Below are 19,812 nucleotides of genomic sequence, written 5' to 3'. Positions count from 1 at the left end.
AACTAACTTGTTATACTTTGCCCTTTGTGCGAACATGAGAGAATTTGACTTGCATGTATGCACAGAGATCTATTTTACCCAATCACTGAAAAGCATATAGTAACAGTACAACTTCTGTTTGCTTCATTCTAACAGCATATAGCTGCAGCAAAACTATGTTTTTAGTTAATAGTTAGAAAATTAACCCATCTTTTGCAAATTTGACGGTTAGTAGACACTGTACTGGCTGCAAAATATATTCAAATACTAGTAGCAAGAAATTATTGGAGTGTTTGGCAAACTAGGACTGGTTGGGCCGAAGGGTCTGTTTCAGTGCTATGTGACTCTAAATTAGCTGCCCTTAATCTCTTCCAGCAATCAGACCCTGATACATGCAATTCTCTAAAGCTATTTAACAAAACATTGAAATCAAGAGAAAAATAAGAAGGGATAGATCAAATATCAACCACAGATTAATCCTCACCATTGAAACTTCCAAGCAAATTTTGGTTTCAAATTGATTTAATAACGTACATGGGCATTTTAGCACAAAACACACTGAATCATTTTTTTTTAAAAAAACCAATTGCTTTCAAGGAAAGGCCCCACCAGAGGTTTACACAGGATACTGTGATTGAGAGTTGCACACATATCTGCATAATATTGGTCTTGTTTTATCACTCCAGTTCATAAATCAATACAAAAGGTTGTACAATTCATACGTCACAGTGCACTATGATCAAACCATGTAAAAAGATCTAGAATGATGACAAACAAATCACACTAATTCCAAGTTAATCATTGGGCTCCCAATTTTACAAGTACAGTAGAATTACCAAATAAGAGAACCACAAGCCATTTTGTTAGCCAACAAATTGCACTTTTAAAGAGAATGGTTTGTTTGTTCCCATAATGCAGTGTCCTCAAACATACATAAATAACATTTGACAAAATGTAAGTTTTTATAAATTTATTCAAAAATGACAAACAAGTGGATTCTGAAAATTTGTAGCCTGAACAATTTTGCACAGAACAAGATTGTGTCACACGATGCTTTGGAAGAAGCTCTGAAGGAAAGAAGTGCAACATTTAATCCTAGGAATTTTAATAGTCAAAGCAAACAAACAAAAACAGGCAGTTTTAAAGAAAAGCTTAGAAGTTAATTTAAATACTTTTTTCCCATAACTAACACCATTGTTGAAAACATACACGGGTCTTCTGCAGCTGTGTTACATACTGTGACAGCTGTACATTTTGTTACAATGTTTTAATTTTCTGTTACTGGCAAACTTGCTGTAATAGGTTTCTACCATCACTGATCTGTATGAAGCTCTCTCCAAAGGCCGGAAAAAGAGTATATATATGACTTTCTTTCAACAGCCTTCACTGTCAAGTTTTATGTTATGTAAATTGATCCTGGTAAAATGAATGAACTGAAAAGAAACCCAGCAGATGCAAAATCTGACATAGGCTCCCAGGGTGGGAGATGAATTTACCAATTTCCTCAAAGGCTTCTGTTTCTTATTTTACAAAAACATAAGTGCAGTCCATTTATAGTAAAGTGTTGATCAATCCACCTACAACTTCACCATAGGAAATCCTAACATATTTGGTAAGACTTATCAGTGGAAATTTACTGAATATTTGATGAACAAAACTGCAGTCTTTAAAGAGGAATTGATGACACACGAGGTGAAGCAGAAAATATATACCAATACATGTTTTAAAATGCCAGTGAATCTGACCAGGTATGTGTGGAGCCATCAGTCTCACCTACAGACAAATTATTTTTTAAAAATGTTCTTAGGCAGAAGCCAAAGGCATATCCTACAGATAAAATTGAAGGACAACATTCGTTTAGAAGGAGAAATATCTTAGTACATTTTCTGAATTTTTCCACAAGGTACAAGCAATGATAACTCCAAGTAACAGCTTATTTGAACTTTTCAAGCTGAAAGTTTCTGACAAATAGTATTTAAAATGAAATTAAAAACACAGGAATCCAGAGTAGATCAGGCAAATGGTTGGTACATTGTTGAGAAAGTTGGAAAAGGGAGCAGCATTGTCAGATTACAAAACAAAGAATTTTGAAGGGATTCATTTATACACATTTGTCCAAAATCTAATAAGTCAAACATATGTTAATAAATTTCTGATGACAATAAAACATGAAAAGCAGAACAGGGTTCAACAATAAATCCACAGAAAGATGGTGATTGGTCAGATATATGGCAAATGAAATGCAGATAAATGAGAGCAGTATTCTTAACGATGTCTTCAGAGTATATGGAAATGAATTCAATTTCCATAAGGATACTTGGAAGATTCTGGGGCAAACAGTAATGCACTTTTAATATCAAATAGTACGGGGAAAACGTAAAAGCAAACGAACATAGTGTGAGGATATAAAGACAGGAGGTAACTTGCAGGTTTTCAGAAATTAGGGTATTTACAAGTCGTTGCTAAGACCACACTTGGACTACTGGGATAAAGAGTGTTTGAACAAGAGTAATATCAAGGGTAAGCAGATAATCATAAAAAGGGAGAAGTTTAAATTCTAACCCAGTGGCAATGGAAGGAGATCTTGCTGAGTTATGGTAAAGCTAAGGTGAACTTACAGTAGGTCAGGACAGTGGGAGCAGAATATATAAATTCATGTTCTAAATTTACATTTTAGTTCTTTAAACTTGTTTACTTAAAATGTAAATATTCATCTCCCACAGGAGTAAGACAGAGCAAGTCAGAAACAGTACGAGATGCAGAAACATTAGCATGATGTTTAAACTGCATCCAAATGGTAAACAGGAAAAGCTAAAGGTTTGTGTTTCAAGCCAATACCCTTTTAAATCCTCAATTTTTCTGTTCTTAAAATAATCTGTAGAAATAAATACCACTACCTACAACTTCTATATAATGCCTACTTCACATATTATAAATTCTCGACACTAGACCTCTCCCATGCAGTGCAAAACAGTAAATGGTGTAATGTTATATATTACCAAACTCATGACATCGCTGGCATGTGAAAATCCAGTGACAACTAAAGCTTTGCTCTTAAAGGATACAGTACCGTTAAAAGAAGGAAGGAGCAAAAGAAAAAAGCATTAGAGAAGGAAGAACCTCTTTACACAATCTACCACAAGTGACATGACATTTGCCCTTTTCAGTAATGATATAAAATGAGTTTAGTCAGTTGAAGTATGACATTATTCAACTTATTTTCATAGGAGTTGAAGAGTTGCTCCTGTGCAAGAGTTAACAGATCAAACAACACTTTGCAGAGAAAAGAAACAAAATCTTTATATCAGGATTAAGATTGCATTGAAAACAGCATCCTTAACAAAACAATCTCAACAGAATAATGCCCTCAGGCTTCATTATAACTGATTTAAATAAATACGGGAACAGCCCTCAAAGGCAGCACAATTCAGATTTTGCCTTAGGAACGCTACAGTTTCAATCTTCAGAATGAGAGCACAAATCCATTAAAACAAGGGCTGCTAGATCTATCAGTAAATCATGCAATTGTGGTTTTAATTAAAAAAAGACTTTTAGATAATGACATTCATATTCTCTGGCATTCCAAACTAAGACAAGCAAACATCAGCACTCCTCATTACCGTCTCTACACACTTGCAATGATGCAAATTCTGAGGACTGGGATGGATCTTTAGAGCTTTTGAGACTTAAACTTTTTTGTTAGCTTTCTGTAGGGTCATTGCTGATGATACAAGACCATGTGTAACAACTCAGACACTAACTGGGCCCTGCATGCGTATGCAAAATTAGAAAATCATGGGAGCCACAGGTTGTGTGAAAACCTGCACAGAAATTAAAATATTTAATTCTAAAGCTAGGAAAAACAAAACTCATTCCTTTGAACCTTCCTCTGGCTTTTAACTGCTTCGAAAAGCCTAATTCATTAGATTTGCTCTGCTAAATTGCATTAAGTTTACTTTCTAAACTTGCCAATTCCAATTCTTTCCCTCACAACTTCATAACTTAAGTGTCTCATAGACTATTCAGAAGCTAGCATGGAAAATCATCACAAGGCAAATAAATACCTCTGTATAAAAGCTAGTCTTTAGTGCAACTGCAAAGAAAATGTGGATAACTGATATGAATACCAGACTGGTACTGTCATAGCTGTGTCATGCAACAGTACCAGATTGGCACCAACATGAGACAACCCATGCACCACTTAAACGTGACTACTGTAGAACTTGATGAGGCCTTTAGTTATCAGACTGTTTTTATAGTTTTTGCAATAGGCCTTCGGGGAGCCTATACCACATCTGTATCTGCAGATACACATTTCAATAATAAATAACCAAATCAGTAAATTAATTGCAAGTTTCAAAGGGATTGCCAGATAAAGCTCAAAGGTTGGAAGGATAGCCTTTACCCAGCCTTAGGTAGATCTGCTGACCTTCGTCCCAGGTCAAACAAAAAAAAGTCAAATGCACTGTTTACTGTACTACGTTGATTTACATTACAATATGCCACACCTGCGTATTTACTGGAAAACCTTTTTTCAAAAAGACTTAGTTATTTCATTTCTTTTTACAAGCATTGAGGCTCACAAAGACAGCAGCAGATGGTTGAACGGTGCTTACAGGTTACATACTTTAGAATATGAACTGGTATATTTGTAACTATCTCTGTGTACAAATGATTAGGTGCTTGGGGCTGTCTTTGCTATTCACCTCTTCTTGGGCGGGTTTGCCGTGCGAGGGGGTGTAACAGGGCGGCCAGAGTTCAAACCTCCATACTGGTATTTTGCTTTCTTTTCAGAAGGCTTTAGAATCTAAAAACAGATATGAAATGCACATTTACTGAAAATGATACAATCATTTAAGCAAATAATGGACCTCATATACAAGTTTGAAGTGGGTGTCACAAGGTACTTCAAACAGGCACAATTAAAATATATGCCAAGCTAAAGGAAAAATTTCAAGAGGTGACTCAAAATAACAGTCAAAAGACAAACACTAACACTTATTGGAATTCAAATTGAGGACAGCAGGATGTTAAAATAGAGGCAAGGAGCAAGGGGCAAAAAATTGCAACATATAATTCAGGCAACTTTTGGTCCTCTGAGAGGCTACGTGCCCAACGGGAGAGACATTTCTTCCCAATCATGCTTTGCAAAATTTACGCAATGGAGAAGTTTAAAGGAAAACTGCTCAACCCCTATTCTTTCTAGAACTAGCAAGCAAATAGATGGATAGTTTGACCATGCTACCAGAAAACAGTTAATTCAAAAAATGAAAGCTCATTTGCACACAGACCACAGCGGCAACATGCTCGAGAAAACACTTATTTACGACAGAATTGTTCTGGATGAGATAAAGATGGTTAGGTAGCTAAATTAGCCAAGGCTTCATCTCAAAAGGTATTCTCTACACTGTAATCGGAGAAGCTCAAGGCATGACAGAATTAATTTTTGATAGTCCCAAATGTATCCGTTAGCTGTAGGTGTCACCACAGATTTGAATTATGCAATAAAGCATTTTTGAAATTTTCATGAAACATGGGTGTTACTGGCTAGGCCAACATTTGTTGCTCATCCCTAAATGACTTTGAGAAAATGGTGATAAGTTGCTTTTTGAACTGTTGCAGCCTTTGTGGCACAGGTACAGCCGCAATTCTGTTAGGCAGGAACTTTCAGCATTTGGACCCAGTGATGGTGAAGGAATGGCAAGAGAATCCAAACTCCGGACGGTTTGTGGCCTGGACAGGAACCTACAGTTAGTGGTCTTCATGTATACCTGCTGCCCTTGTCCATCTGTGGTGGTAAAGGTCACAAGTTTGGATGAGGATCTAAAATTTAATTTCTAAATGATCATTTTGAGGAATAAAACGGGTAAGAATGTTTGGGCCTGTATGCACTTGTGTCAAGAATAAGAAATGATCTTGTTTAAACAGAAGGTTCTGAAAAGAATCAATAGGGTACAGGCTGAGAGGATGTCTCTTGGCGGGAGCTTAGAACTCTGAAAGAGTTTAAAAATAATGGGGTTTCCAACATCAAGATGGAGATGGAACATCTTATTGTCTCAGAGGGCTGCTGGTCTTGGAATTACTTCCCCCTGGAGAGCAGTGGATATTCGATCATCGAGGATATTCAAAGTTGCTTCAGCAAGAAAAATTAGAATTTATGGTGATAGACAAGAAAAGTGGAGTTGAGGCCCACAGTTCTACCAGTTACAGCAAATGCACTATAACACGGAAAAATAAAAGTCGGTGAGTCATACATCATGCAAACAGACCCTTTGAACCAATTTGTCCAAGCTGACCATAATCCCAAACTAAACCCGTCCCACCTACCTGCACTTGGCCAATATCCCTTCAAATATTTCTTATTCATGTACTTGCCCAAATGTCTCTTAAATGTTGTAACTGTTTCCACATCCACCACTTGCTCTGGAAGTTCATTCCGCACACACGAACCATTCCCAATGTAAAAAAAAAAATTGTCCCCACGTCTTTTTTTTATATCTTTCTCCTCTCACCTTAAGAATATGTCCCCAATGTTGAAAGCCCCTACCATAGGGAAGGGGCACTTGCCATTCACCTTGTCTACACCCTTCCAGTGAAGGCAATCCCAGCCTATCCAGCCTCTCCTTCCAACTGAAACTTTCCATTCCCAGCAGCATCCTGCTAAATCTTTTCTGAACCCTCCCCAATTTAATAATATCCTTCCTGTAACAAGGGGAGCAGATCTGGACACTCCAATCCCATGTGATCGAACTTCATTAATTAGTCTACCATGCAGAACCTTGTCAACGGTTTTACTAAAGTCCATGTCAACCACATCTAACAGTCTGCCCTCAATCATTTTGGTTACTCCTTCAAAAAACTCAATAAAGTTGGTGAGACACTATTTCCCTCGCACATAACCATTCTGACTATCCCTAATTATTCCCTGCCTCACCAAATGCATAAAAATCCTATCCTTCAGAATCACCAACAACTTAGACACCAGTGAAGTCAGACTCACAGGTTTATAGTTCCAAGGTTTCTCCTTCCATCCCTCCTTTAATAAAGGCACAAAGTTAGCCACTCTCCAGTCATCCAGCAACTCATCGGATGATACAAATATTTATGCAAGGGGCTCCGAAATTTCCTCCCTAACTTTCCACAACTTTCTGGGGTACCCTAGATCAGGTCCCAGAGATTTATCCACCTTTATATTATCTAAGACCTCCAGCACTACTACTTGTGTAATATGAACTATTTTCAAAACATCAATACTTATTTCCCCAAGCTCTCCAGCCTCCATTTTTTTTGTCCACAGTAAAAACGGACACAAAATATTCATTTAACATCTTTCCCATCTCTTGAGATTCAACATAAAGGTGGCCTCTTTGATCTTTAAGGGGCCTTATTCTCTCCCTAGTGACTCTCTCGCTGTTCGTATACTTGTAAAATCTCTTTAGATTAACCTTAACCTTATCTGCCAATACTACCTCATATTCACTCTTTGCCTTCCTGATTTTCTCAAGAATGCCCTTATACATTATATACTACTCATTGGCAGCAAAAGCAGGCAAATTATCTGAACGGCGAAAAATTAAGAGAAGTGAATTTGCAATGAGACCAGTCGTTGAAGGTAAGCATGCAGGCACAGCAGGCATTTAAGGTGGCAACTGGTATGTGGTCTTCAGAGCAACAGAATGACTATGGAGCAAGGATGTCTTGCTGCAATTATATCCGGGTCTTGGGGAGACAACACACTTGGAATACTGGGTGTAGTTTCAGTCTTCTTATCTGAGGAAGGATTTTCTTGCTGTAGAGTGTGCGCAGCAATGGTTTAACCTGACTAATGCCTGGGATGGCAGGGCTGGTTTATGAGGGGAAGTTGAATTGTTTAGAATTATATTTGCTGGAGTTGAGAAGAATGGGGGAGGAGAGAATCTCAGCTACAAAATTTTAACAAGCTTAGGCAAGGTAGATTCAGGGTGAACGTTGCTGTTGGCAGTGTGTCCAGAACCAGGGGTCACAGTCTAAACCATTTAGGACTGCGAAATGGTTCTTCAAACAGAGTGGTGAGCCTTCAGAATTCAGTAGCACAGTTAGCTGTCAAAAAGTGGCATCAAGTGATCAAATTATGCTTTATGATCAATTAATCTTAACCATTATTAAAAACAGAATTCTTCCAATTTAGTAAAGCAATTCTTTCAATAGATTGTTTGTCTTATGATGAGGGGCTAAATTTAGACTAATTGGATCTTGAAGTTTAGAAGAATTACAAGTGATGGATCACGTGTCATTTCTTCTACAGGGAAACATTTCAACCACATTTCCTGGTGTGTGTTGTATTGCTGAAGTGAACAGTACTACAAGCACCACACTAAGTACTTGACCAATACATACCTGAAAAGAACACATTAATGTTTCATCAACACTCATCATTCCTCCAGCATTATCAAACTCGCCACAGTAGTTAGGAGCAGAAAACAATGTAACCAGTTGGCGTTTCGCAAAGAATTCATAACCGTCTTCAACCACCTGAAAATCAATGTTTAATATATGAACAAGGTCGTAATTTTCCACACTCATTTTGCAAATTCTTTTCAGCCCTAAGTACTCGGTTTTGATTAAGGCAGGTTGCTTTCAAGAAGAGCCAACAGCCACCCATTCCAAAGAAGCATCTTGCTGATGTCACAGGGGGTAAAAAGGAACAGTTTGACAGATTAGTGCAGGTTGGGTAGGAGTTTGTATAAACCCTTTCATTCCCTTGATACTACAGGTGAAGGAATTTCACTGCAGTGCAGGGTAAGTGTGTCTCTGTTTTTCTAAAAGGTTAGTACAGTTAGTTCATCTTCTGGTTACTACAGGGCATTCAGATAGTGAGTAAGTTGGCAGGGAATGCTATTTGTTGGAAAATAGTAATTTTAATTTATATGTCGCTAAGCAAATTTAATTTTTAATGGTACAGACAACAGAGGGTTAGTCACGCGAGTTGGTGGGGTTTTGCATTCCGCACGTAGGCTGTAGTCAGTCATGGAAGCATCCCTGATAATTACATCTGCAGGAAGCGTACGCAGCTTCAGCTGCTCACGCAACAAATGGATTGGCTTGAGTGGCAATTGGAGAAATTAAGAAGCACACAAATGGGAAACAGCATCACAGATAGAAGTTATAAAAACGTGGTCACACCTAAGATACAAGAACATTGGTGGGTGACCACGAGATGGGGTGGGCAGGCAGTCAGTACAGGAGTCCCCTGGTGAACATGTATCCCATTTTTGGATATTGACGACAGCGATGGCCCATCAGGTGACAGCAGCAGCAGCCAGAGCAGTGACACCATGGCTGGTCCTGCTACATAGAGGGGATGGACAAAGCGTAGTTGAGCAATAGTAACCAGAGATTTGATAGTCAGTGGCATCCTGAAATGGGAGGGTAAACAGATAGAAATCACATCCATATTGGCACAAATGACACAGGTAGGAACAGTGACAAACTTCTGCAACAACAATTCAGGGAATTAGATAGTAAACCAAAAAGCAAGACCTCTAGGACAGATATCTCAGGATTAATCCCCTTGCTACAGGCTACTGAGGCTAGGAACGGAGACATAGTACAACTGAACACTTGGCTAAAAAGCTGGCATAGGGAGTAGGACTTCAGATATGTGGACCATTGGGGTGGCTTCCGGGGAAGGTGGAATCTGTACAAAGAGGAAAGGATGCACCTAAACTGGAGGGGCATCAATATCCAGCAAGGAGGTTTGATTGTGCCACTCAGGAGGGTTTAAACTAGTCATGGGGGGTGGGAACCAGAGCAGCGGGTCAGTAAGTATAGAAACCAGGGAACAGCAAAGGCAAATATAGCCAAGAGGAAAAGCAGTCAGGGAGAGTTTGCTGAGCTCAGCAGAACTGAAGGCTTAGACTGTGTTGTTTCGATGCAAGTAGTATAACATGTAGACGGATGAATTTAGACCCAGGATTAATGTATGCAGTTATGATGTTGTTGCGATCTCAGATATGTGGTTGAAAAAAGGACAGGGTTGGCAACTTAACATTCTGCATTTTAGACGAGATAGTGGAGTAAGGGACGTGGGAAGTTGCATTTCTGGTTAGGGACCATATCACTGCTGTGTTGATCGAGGACACCTTGCAGAGGTCTTACAACTAGGGAATATGGGTCGAGATCAGGATTAGGGAGGATGCAATCACAGTGCTGGGATTGTACTACAGACCTCTCAGGTGCCAGCTGGAGGTAGAGAAAGAGATATACAGTCAGATTCTGGAAAGATGTTAAAATAACAGGTTTGCTGTAGTAGGTGATTTTAACTCCCGCCCCGCAATATTGATTAGGACTCCCTTAAAGCCAGGATGTGGAACAGGGAAACGGTGTGTTAAGTGTGTCCAGGAGAGTTTTTTGAAACAGTATGTGAACAGTCCAACAAGGGAGGGGGCCATCCTGGAAACAACATCCATATTGGCACAAATGACACAGGTAGGAACAGTGACAAGGTCCTGCAACAATTATTCAGGGAATTAGGTAGTAAACCAAAAAGCAAGACCTCTAGGATAGAAATCTCAGGATTAATCCCCTTGCTACAGGCTACTGAGGCTAGGAACAGAGACATAGTACAAATGAACACTTGGATAAGAGCTGGCATAGGGAGTAGGACTTCAGATATGTGGACCATGAAATGAGAAATAAGCTCAGCTAGATGATCAAAGTTGCAGTGGGGCAGTGTGTTGGGAACAGTGATCATAATTCTGTATGTTTTATGGTCCTTATCTGTAAGTATACGAGGAAGAGTGGACCTCAGGTGAAGGTGTTAAGTTGGGGGAAGGCTAACTATAACCGAATTAGGGAAGAACTGGAAATTGTAATTTGAGAGTTACTGAGGGTAAATCCACATCTGATACATGGGAGTCTTTTAAAGACCAGTTGATTAGAACATGCCTGTCCTCTGAAAATGAAAGACAGAAATGACAGGATTAAAGAAGCATGGATGACAGAGGAATTTATCAGCTAAGTTTTAAAAAAAAGGAAGCAAGCTTAAGGCCTAGCCAACTCAAAACAGACAAAGTACTTGAAGAATACAGAGAAAGTAAGAAGCTGCTCAAACAGGGAATTAGGAGGGGCCATGAAATGTTCTTGGCCAGCGAGGTTAAGGGGAATCCAAAGGCACTCTACACATATATTCAGAGCAAGAGGGTAGCTAGGGAAAGAGTAGGCTGACTCAAGGATAAAGGAGGGAGGTTGTGTGTGGAGCCAGAGGAAATAGGCGAGATCTTTAATTAGTACATCTGCATTCACCAAAGAGAGGGACACGAGGGACATTGAGCTTAGGGCAACGTGTGTGAATATTCTTGGGCAGGTCAACATAGCGAAGGAATTGTTGGGTGTCCTAAATGGGATCTATCCCAAGATACCGTGGGAGGCAAGAGAGGAAATAGCTGGGCCATAACAGTTATCTTTGCATTCTCTTTGGCTTCAGGTGATATTCCAGAGGACTGGAGAATGGCTAATGTTATTCCTTTGTTTAAGGAAGGGAAACAGAGATAATCCAAGTAATTACAGACTGGTGATCCTGATGTCAGTGGTGGTGAAGCTGTTGGAAAAGATAGGGAGAGACAGGATTTACATCTGGAAACGAATGGACGTGTTAGTGATATACAGCATGGATTTGTGCGGGAAAGGTCATGTCTCACCAACCTAAAGTTTTTCGAGGACCTTAAGATGATTTAGAAGATAAAATTTTAGAAGATAAAATTCAGGTGCGAATTATATAATAAATGGCAGAACTCTTGACAGCATTGGCATTCAGAAGAATCTGGGCATTCAGATCCACAGATCCCTGAAAGTGGCAACAAAGGTGGCTAAGATGATCAAGACAACATATAACAGGCTTGCCACAGGCTGGGGCATTGAATATACAAGTTGGCAAGTTATGTTACAGCTGTACAAATCTTTAGATATGCCATATGTGGAATATTAGATGCAGTTCTGGTTGTCATTCTACCAGAAGGACATGGATATTTTGAAGACAGTGCAGAGGTGGTTTGCCAGGATGTTGCCCAGTCTGGAGGATTTTAGTAATGAGGAGACGGTGAATAAACTTGGGTTGTTTTCACTGGAGACACAAAGGCTGAAGGGTGACCTAATAGTGGGCTACAAAACTATAAGAGGTAAAAGGTAGGGTGGATAGTCACAGGCGTTTTCCTCTGGGTGGAAAGATCAACTACAAGAGGATAAAGGTACAAGGTGAGAATAGGAAGGTTTGGGGGAGAAGTGTGGGGAAAATTTTTCAGAGGGTGGAGGATGCCTGGAACACGCTGCCAGTGGAGATAGTGAATGCAGGCACATTAGCAACGCTTAAGGCGTATTTGATAGGTACATGAATGGGAGGCAAACAGAGGGATTTAATCACGTGTACGCAACAAGTAACAGGCAAAATTAAGAACCAGGCATCAGCACTAGCTTGTTGGCTGAAAGGCCTGTTCCTATACCGTTCTATTGCTGTACTCCACGTTAGACGTTCAGTCATGCAAAATTTTGCACCGAGAGTAGAAAGTGACATCAGACAAATTATTTGGACAATACACAAGAACAATCAAGATACAAAATTTTACAAATAACCTGAAAACCTGTGATGCCATTAAGTAAACCCACTCCTTTACTGTGGTAACATATCAAAAACGGTGGCACGGTGGCTCAGTGGTTAGCACTGCAGCCTCACAGCGTCAGGGATTCGGGTTCGATTCCAGCCTCGGGTAACTGTCTGTGTGGAGTTTGCACATTCTCCCTGTGTCTGTGTGGGTTTCCTCCGGGTGCTCCGGTTTCCTCCCACAGTCTAAAAGATGTGCAGGATAGGTGGATCGGCCATGTTAAATTGCCCGTAGTGTTCAGGGGTGTGCGGGTTATACGGGGATGGGTCTGGGGACGGTGTGGACTTTTGGGCCGAAGGGCCTGTTTCCACACTGTAAGGAATCTAATCTAAACAAAACACACAGGCAAGATAATTCCATTACAACATCTGAAGAAACTTTTCTACATCAGCCAAATGGTTTCCATCACACTAAGAAAAATATATATGCAGCATGTCTAAAGAGTTACTAACCCATAGAATTTCCTCCCCTCACCTACTCTGCTTTAATTTTTTGATCAATGGTCAGACGTCATGGAGATATGGTGCTGTCATGGCAACGTTATCAGACTAGCAACGAAAGATCCACATCAATGCCTTAGGTACGTGGGTCAAGTCCCATCATGGCTACTATTTAAAATTTAAAATCAACTAAAATAAGATTTGGAATTTTGAGGCTGATAGTATAGTATTGATCAATAGGAATGGCATTAAACAGTGTCAACAGTTAGATTTTCTGGAGACAGCCATTTCCCAACACATGATGTAATGCTAGTTGTCACTCATTGGACAAATCTGATCATTTTGGGTCTCAGTGAAAAAGGGTATACAATAGCTTCATTATCTGAATAGTTATAAACTGAACACTATGCAGTCATTAGCAAACTTTGAATCCTATGACTGTGGGAATATCACTGGAGGAAGATTTGAAACTGGTTGAGTCTTGGAAACTATCTTAAGAAGCTCATGTAGAGATGTCCTGGTACTGAAATAATTTGCCTCCAACAGTCGCAAACATTATGCTAGGTCTGACTTCAACCAAAGAGAACTTCACCGCCAACCCACTCCCATGCTAATTCCCAGCTATTACAATTTTGCTGGGCCTACTCAATGCTGCACTCAGTAAAACTGACATTGGGGGCAATCAATCTCAAATCACTCTGGGAATCAGCATTTCTGTCCATGTTTGGACCAAAGCTGTAAAGAAGTCAGTAGCTGAGCAGCTCTGGCAGAACATGCAAGAACATTTCACAGTTGCACATTAAGACTGTTCCATTTACAATTTTTTTTTACCTGATGAGCACGACATATTAGATCTAAGTCGTGCCGGTTGAGAAATTTGCTCACTACATCAGCTCCAAAGGTGAAGGATACACCACGATCATTCTCACCCCATCCCTGAACATCCTTATCAGGATCTGACCACAGCAAATCACAAAGCAAACCTGAAAAAAAAAGGACATATACATCGAAACATGAAAACCACATAAAGATGTCCTCTCTGGGAAAACAGCACAGGGATGCAATAAAACTCTACATCAACTAAGGCTGGAAAACTTGGTGCTGAACACAATACCATTTCCAAGTGCTAGAGAGATGTACAATTATTGGTTGTTTCTAGTTTCCTTTTAAATGAATCTAATATATAGGACAGAGGTTGGATAACCAACAAATAAAAGATTAGCTATAGGCTAATATTTAGAAAATGTTGTATTCTGTAAGGGATTGATCTTTAATGGCAATTATAGAACTTTGCTGGCTTGCCTCTCTCTTTTGTCATTTTAAAATACATCTTTCTTTCCCCTTCAACATACTGTCCGACACAGCAAGAAAAGCGAGTCACCTACAAAAAGCATAAACGTGTAGGTTAAAAATGACAGTCAGGTTTGAATGCATCTGATTCTGACCTTCAATGATCTCATGAACTGCGTCAATGGCAGGAAAAGAATCTCAACTCCAAAGCATTGGCTGCTCTGTCACTGTATGTATTACCGATGCTTCAAACTACAGTGATACATGTTGCTACAGTGCGAGAGATCATATGAGGAGGCCTTTGTTTCTCAATAACCTCATTCCTACAGAATAACCTAACCTTTGTATCACCCTAAACAGGAGAATCCATATGTCCTGCATGGACCAGTCAGGTTCACTGGTACTGCCAATGGCCTCTTGAACATCTCAATTGAGGATGTGAGTTTGCTCGCTGAGCTGGAAGGTTCATTTTCAGTTGTTTCGTCACCATTCTAGGTAACATCATCAGTGAGCCTCCGGTGAAGTGCTGGTGTTATGTCCCGCTTTCTATATATATATATATATATAAATAGAAAGCAGGACATAACACCAGCGCTTCACCGGAGGCTCACTGATGATGTTACCTAGAATGGTGACGAAACATCTGAAAACAAACCTTCCAGCTCAGCGAGCAAACTCACATCCAGAACCTCAACCTGAGCTACAAATCTTCTCAAAACTCACCATCTCAATTGAACGTGTAAACAGCAAAGCTTCTGAAGAGATTTGAAAAAGGGAAAGGTAAATAAAGTGACTGCTGGTCTTCCAAAGAGTGAAGTTGGGGCTTTAACAGTAGATAATAAAGAAAAATACAGATGTAAAGAATAATCATTTTGTTTCTCACTTCATTATAGAACATAGAACAAACATCCCAATAGGGGGTAACATACCAGCATGGTTAAGGGATTGACTGGCTACAGAAAATGGTATGCATAAATTGGTCCTTTTCAGATTGAAAGGATATGATCAGTGGAATTCCACAGAAGACAGTGGTGAGTTTTCAATATTTTACTACTTATATCAACGACAGAGGTGGTGATCAACCATATGATATGTAAATTTTAGATGGTATAAGAATTGGCAGGAAGGTATGTTTTGAGGATGACACTGGGATGTAGACTGACATAATAGATTAAGTGAGTGGCCAAAAATATCTGACAGATAGGGTATAGTGTGAAAATTGTGATATTGATGTTCGCAGTAAGAATGAAAATAAAGAGTATTTTTTAAATACTTAAAGAATTAATCTTTGTTTTCGAATCCAAGAGTCAAAAAAAGCTAGCGTGCAAGTACAACAAGCAGCTAATGGAACATGAGTCATTAAGAGGAGAGGAGCATGCCATAAAAGGATGTTGAATTTCTGTTATACAGGGCAGAGACCAATCTTGAATAATGCGTACTGTTTTGGATTCCTTGCTTAAGGAAGGATATAAATGCGCATGGAGATGGTTCAGAGGAGCATTTCTAGATTAATACCTGGAAGGAGCAGGAATTCTTAGGAGGAAGGATAAGACAGACAGGATAACAAGGTGTACGGCTGGATGAACACAGCAGGCCAAGCAGCAGCAGAGGAGCAAGCAAGTTGACATTTTGGGTTGAGATCCTTCTTCCTACTATCTCTCTAAGACAGATGGGGCTTGTTTTCACTGGAATTTAGACCAGTGAGATGAGATACAAGTTTAGAAGATCCTGCATAGTTTTGACAAGATGGAGAGGGAAGATAATATTTACTCAGGTAGGCAAGCCCAGAACCAAGGGAACACTTAAAATTAGTGGCTGCCATTTTAGACAAAGACGAAGGAAGGATTTTCTCAGACTGTTGAGACACTTTGGAACTTACTGCCTCAAGGCTGTGGAGGTTGGGATCACTGAATATTTTTAGCGTGAAGGCAGATTAACACACATGACTAACAAGAATCTAAGATTATTGCAAGAGATAAGAATGTGAAATTTGAAACACAAATATAATCAGCCATGATCTTATAGATCAGCAGAGCAGGCTTGAAATGCCAAATTGGTATGCTCATGTGTGAGAGTGCTCTTGCAGCTGCACCCATCCAGGAAAGAGGCATGTATTCGATCACACTCTTGACTTGGGCCTTGAGAATGGTACACAGGTTTTGGGTTGACAGGAGGTGAGCTCCTCATCATGGATTCCTACCTCCTTGCCTGCTTCTGTAGCCAGTATTTATATGGCTAGCTCAGTTCAAATTCTGGTCAATGAAAACTCTTCAGGATGTGGATAATGAGGAATTCAGCAATGGCACTGTCATTAAAGGGGCATTGGTTTGATTTTTCCCTTGTTGGAGAGGGTTTTTGCTTGGTACATGTGTGGCACGAATGTTGTTTTTCCACTTTTCAACTCAAGCTTGAGTACTATCCAGGTCTTACTGCATTTGGACACAAACTGCTTCAGCATCTGAGAAGTCTCACGGTGCTGAATATGTAGTGATCAAAGATCATTATTGATGAGCAGCTGCTCTGCTGATCTATAAGATCATGGCTGATATATTTGTGTTATCTATCCAGACTTCCAAAAGGCCTTCGGTACGGTGCCTCTTGGGAGGCTGCTGAGCAAGGTAAGGGCCCATGGTGTTCAAGGTGACCTACTGGCTTGGATTGAGGATTGGCTGTCTGACAGAAGACAGAGAGTTGGGATAAAAGGCTGTTTTTCGGAATGGCAACCAGTGACGAGTGGTGTCCCGCAGGGTTCAGTGTTGGGGCCGCAGCTGTTCACCTTGTATATTAATGATCTGAATGAAGGGACCGGGGGCATTCTGGCGAAGTTTGCCGATGATACGAAGATAGGTGGACAGGCAGGTAATACTGAGGAGGTGGGGAAGCTGCAGAAAGATTTAGACAGTTTAGGACAGTGGTCCAGGAAATGGCTGAAGAAATTGAATGTGAGTAAATGTGAGATTTTGCACTTTGGAAAAAAGAATACAGGCATGGACTATTTTCTAAATGGTGAGAAAATTCGTAAAGCAGAAGTACAAAGGGATCTGGGAGTGTTGGTCCAGGATTCTCTAAAGGTTAACTTGCACTTAGAGACCATGATTAAGAAAGCAAATGTAATGTTGTCATTTATCTCAAGAGGGTTGGAATATAAAAGCAGCGATATGCTTCTGAGGCTTTATAAAGCTCTAGTTAGGCCCTATTTAGAATACTGTGTCCAATTTTGGGCCCCACACCTCAGGAAGGACATACTAGCCCTGGAGCGTGTCCAGCGGAGATTCACATGGATGATCCCTGGAATGGTACGTTTAATGTATGATGAATGGCTAAGGATCCTGGGATTGTACTCATTAGAGTTTAGAAGGTTGAGGGGAGATCTAATAGAAACTTACAAGATAATGTATGGCTTAGAAGGGGTGGACGCTAGAAAGTTGTTCCCGTTAGGCGGGGAGACTAGGACCCCGTAGGCACAGCCTTAAAATTACAGGGGGTAAATTTAAAACTGAAACGAGATGACATTTCTTCAGCCAGAGAGTGGTGGGCTTGTGGAATTCATTGCTACAGAGTGCAATGGAGGCTGGGACGTTGGATGCCTTCAAGGCAGAGATCAACAAATTCTTGATCTCAGAAGGAATCAAGGGCTACGGGGAGAGTGCAGGGAAGTGGAGCTAAAATGCCCGTCAGCCATGATTTAAATGGCGGAGTGGACTTGATGGGCCAAATGGCCTTACTTCCATTCCTATGTTTTATGGTCTTATGAATCCTAGAAACTACCAGAAGAATGTTTTTCATTAAACCAATGAGAAAAAGGCTGGAACAAACCAAGACTATGCACCAGCAGCAAGAGAAGTGAATGCTACTCAGAATGTAATTCAGGTACTGAAAATTTTTCAGTTAGCTGTGTGGTAGTTTGATGCTCATTATTTCTTTACTACATTGTTTAGCCTTCACCTAAAGTTCATCAAATTGCTGACATGTAGTGGTTTATTATTTCAAATCTGTTTCTGCACCATGTATTTTGTGCAATTATAGATTTTCTCTGGTGTCAAATGAGTATGAAGTATCAGAGAATTTTAAGTATTTGTTGCTCAAAGAACAAAGTCAAGCACTTATTAATGTATTGATAATTGATATGGGAATCAGCCAACCAGATCTGAATGAATGCTTAGACTGTGGATTTGACAGAGGGAATTCTCAAGGCACTAACTGAAATAGTCAAAACAAAACAGTAGCAGCTACAATCCAGGATATTATATGAAAATTTTACCTGTGTCAGGAACATCTGTTGGTCTCATTATTCTGCGAATCTGTTCCATGGACTGCAAATCAGGTGAAAGTCCTACAAAAAGGGAAAACAGCAGGTTAATACAAGTTAACTAAGGTTGCATACAGATGTAACAGGTTTGTGTTGGACACTTTACTATATAGAAGTAGCGATGTCTCTTATCATACCACTTCTTTCCCAATGTCTCAACCACAGAAGTCTCTCTGCTTCCTATAACATATGCTTTATATCAACTAATCAGAATCTGTGTTTTTGTGTCATCTCTTCAATATTGGCACTTCTTTCGCTAGTTCTTGACTTAAGGTCTGTCAATTTTATTGTAATTATCTCCCTGCTATCTTCCACTTCCACCAATAATAGACTTCACTGCAAACAGCTGATGAGGCTTGGTTGTGAAGTATATTTGAGACTGAAACAGACAAATTTTTAATCAGTGAGCAATTCAAAAGTTTATAGGGAAAAGGCAGGAAAATGAAGTTGAGGATTATTACATCAGCCATAACCTCACTGAATGGGAAAGCAGGCATGATGTGAATGGCCTAATTCTGCTTCTATGCCTTAAGGCTTACGGATAGTGGTTTATTGCAAGTGTTAACTGTTAAAAGCTAATCTTTTTGCCTAACACTGGCAGGTATAACAACAGTTAACCTCAAATTATTTAGTCAACTGAAAGAAATAACTACAATAATGTTATAACATGGATGGAATCAAAGCTTTCAATTAACCTACTTTAAGGAAAAGGAAAACCATTTCTTTGGTTTAATTACATCTGTTTGTTTTTCACCCATTTTACCAGAAATTTCATTTAATACTGCAGATATTAACGAGCATATTACCTGCTGTTCAATTTGCAAAATCCAACACACATTTACTTGGTTAAAATATACGTGCGCTAGTTAGTCTATAAACTGCAGTGGACAAGCAGAGATTCAGAAAGCTCCTGTGCATTCTAAGAATTGCCACAAGCTAATATTTTATTGAGCAATGTAATATTAAGAGAGTAAGCTATATTAAATGCTCCCATTATAGAATCAAAAAATGGTTACAGTACAGAAGGCAACCATTTGGCTTGTCACATTCACAACAGCAGCTCAGTTAATTTCACTCCACCACCCTAATTACACAAGCCTTGATAACTCACTCTTCAGGTGATGAACTAATGCTTTTTTCAAAGAATTTGCATCCGCCA

At 39.7% G+C, this 19,812-nt stretch overlaps 1 protein-coding gene across 1 annotated transcript in view; it reads right to left on the bottom strand.

Annotated features, from left to right (window-relative positions):
* Nucleotides 1–483: 483 nt before the first annotated feature.
* Nucleotides 484–19,812, bottom strand: part of ppp1cb (protein phosphatase 1, catalytic subunit, beta isozyme) — a 107,795-nt gene continuing 88,466 nt past the window's right edge. Inside the window, exons 5-8 of the mRNA XM_048530822.2 lie at nt 18,606–18,677; nt 13,886–14,037; nt 8,356–8,490; nt 484–4,786 (exon numbers count right to left, since the gene is read on the bottom strand). Coding sequence (XP_048386779.1) covers nt 4,682–4,786; nt 8,356–8,490; nt 13,886–14,037; nt 18,606–18,677 — 464 coding nt within the window. The 3' untranslated portion in view covers nt 484–4,681. The remainder of the gene's footprint in view (nt 4,787–8,355; nt 8,491–13,885; nt 14,038–18,605; nt 18,678–19,812) is intronic.

Source organism: Stegostoma tigrinum, chromosome 4 (assembly GCF_030684315.1).
Source record: "Stegostoma tigrinum isolate sSteTig4 chromosome 4, sSteTig4.hap1, whole genome shotgun sequence".
Classification (NCBI taxonomy): domain Eukaryota; kingdom Metazoa; phylum Chordata; class Chondrichthyes; order Orectolobiformes; family Stegostomatidae; genus Stegostoma; species Stegostoma tigrinum.
The sequence above is the reverse complement of the archived record's forward strand: the minus strand, read 5'-3'. Positions and strand labels throughout refer to the sequence as shown.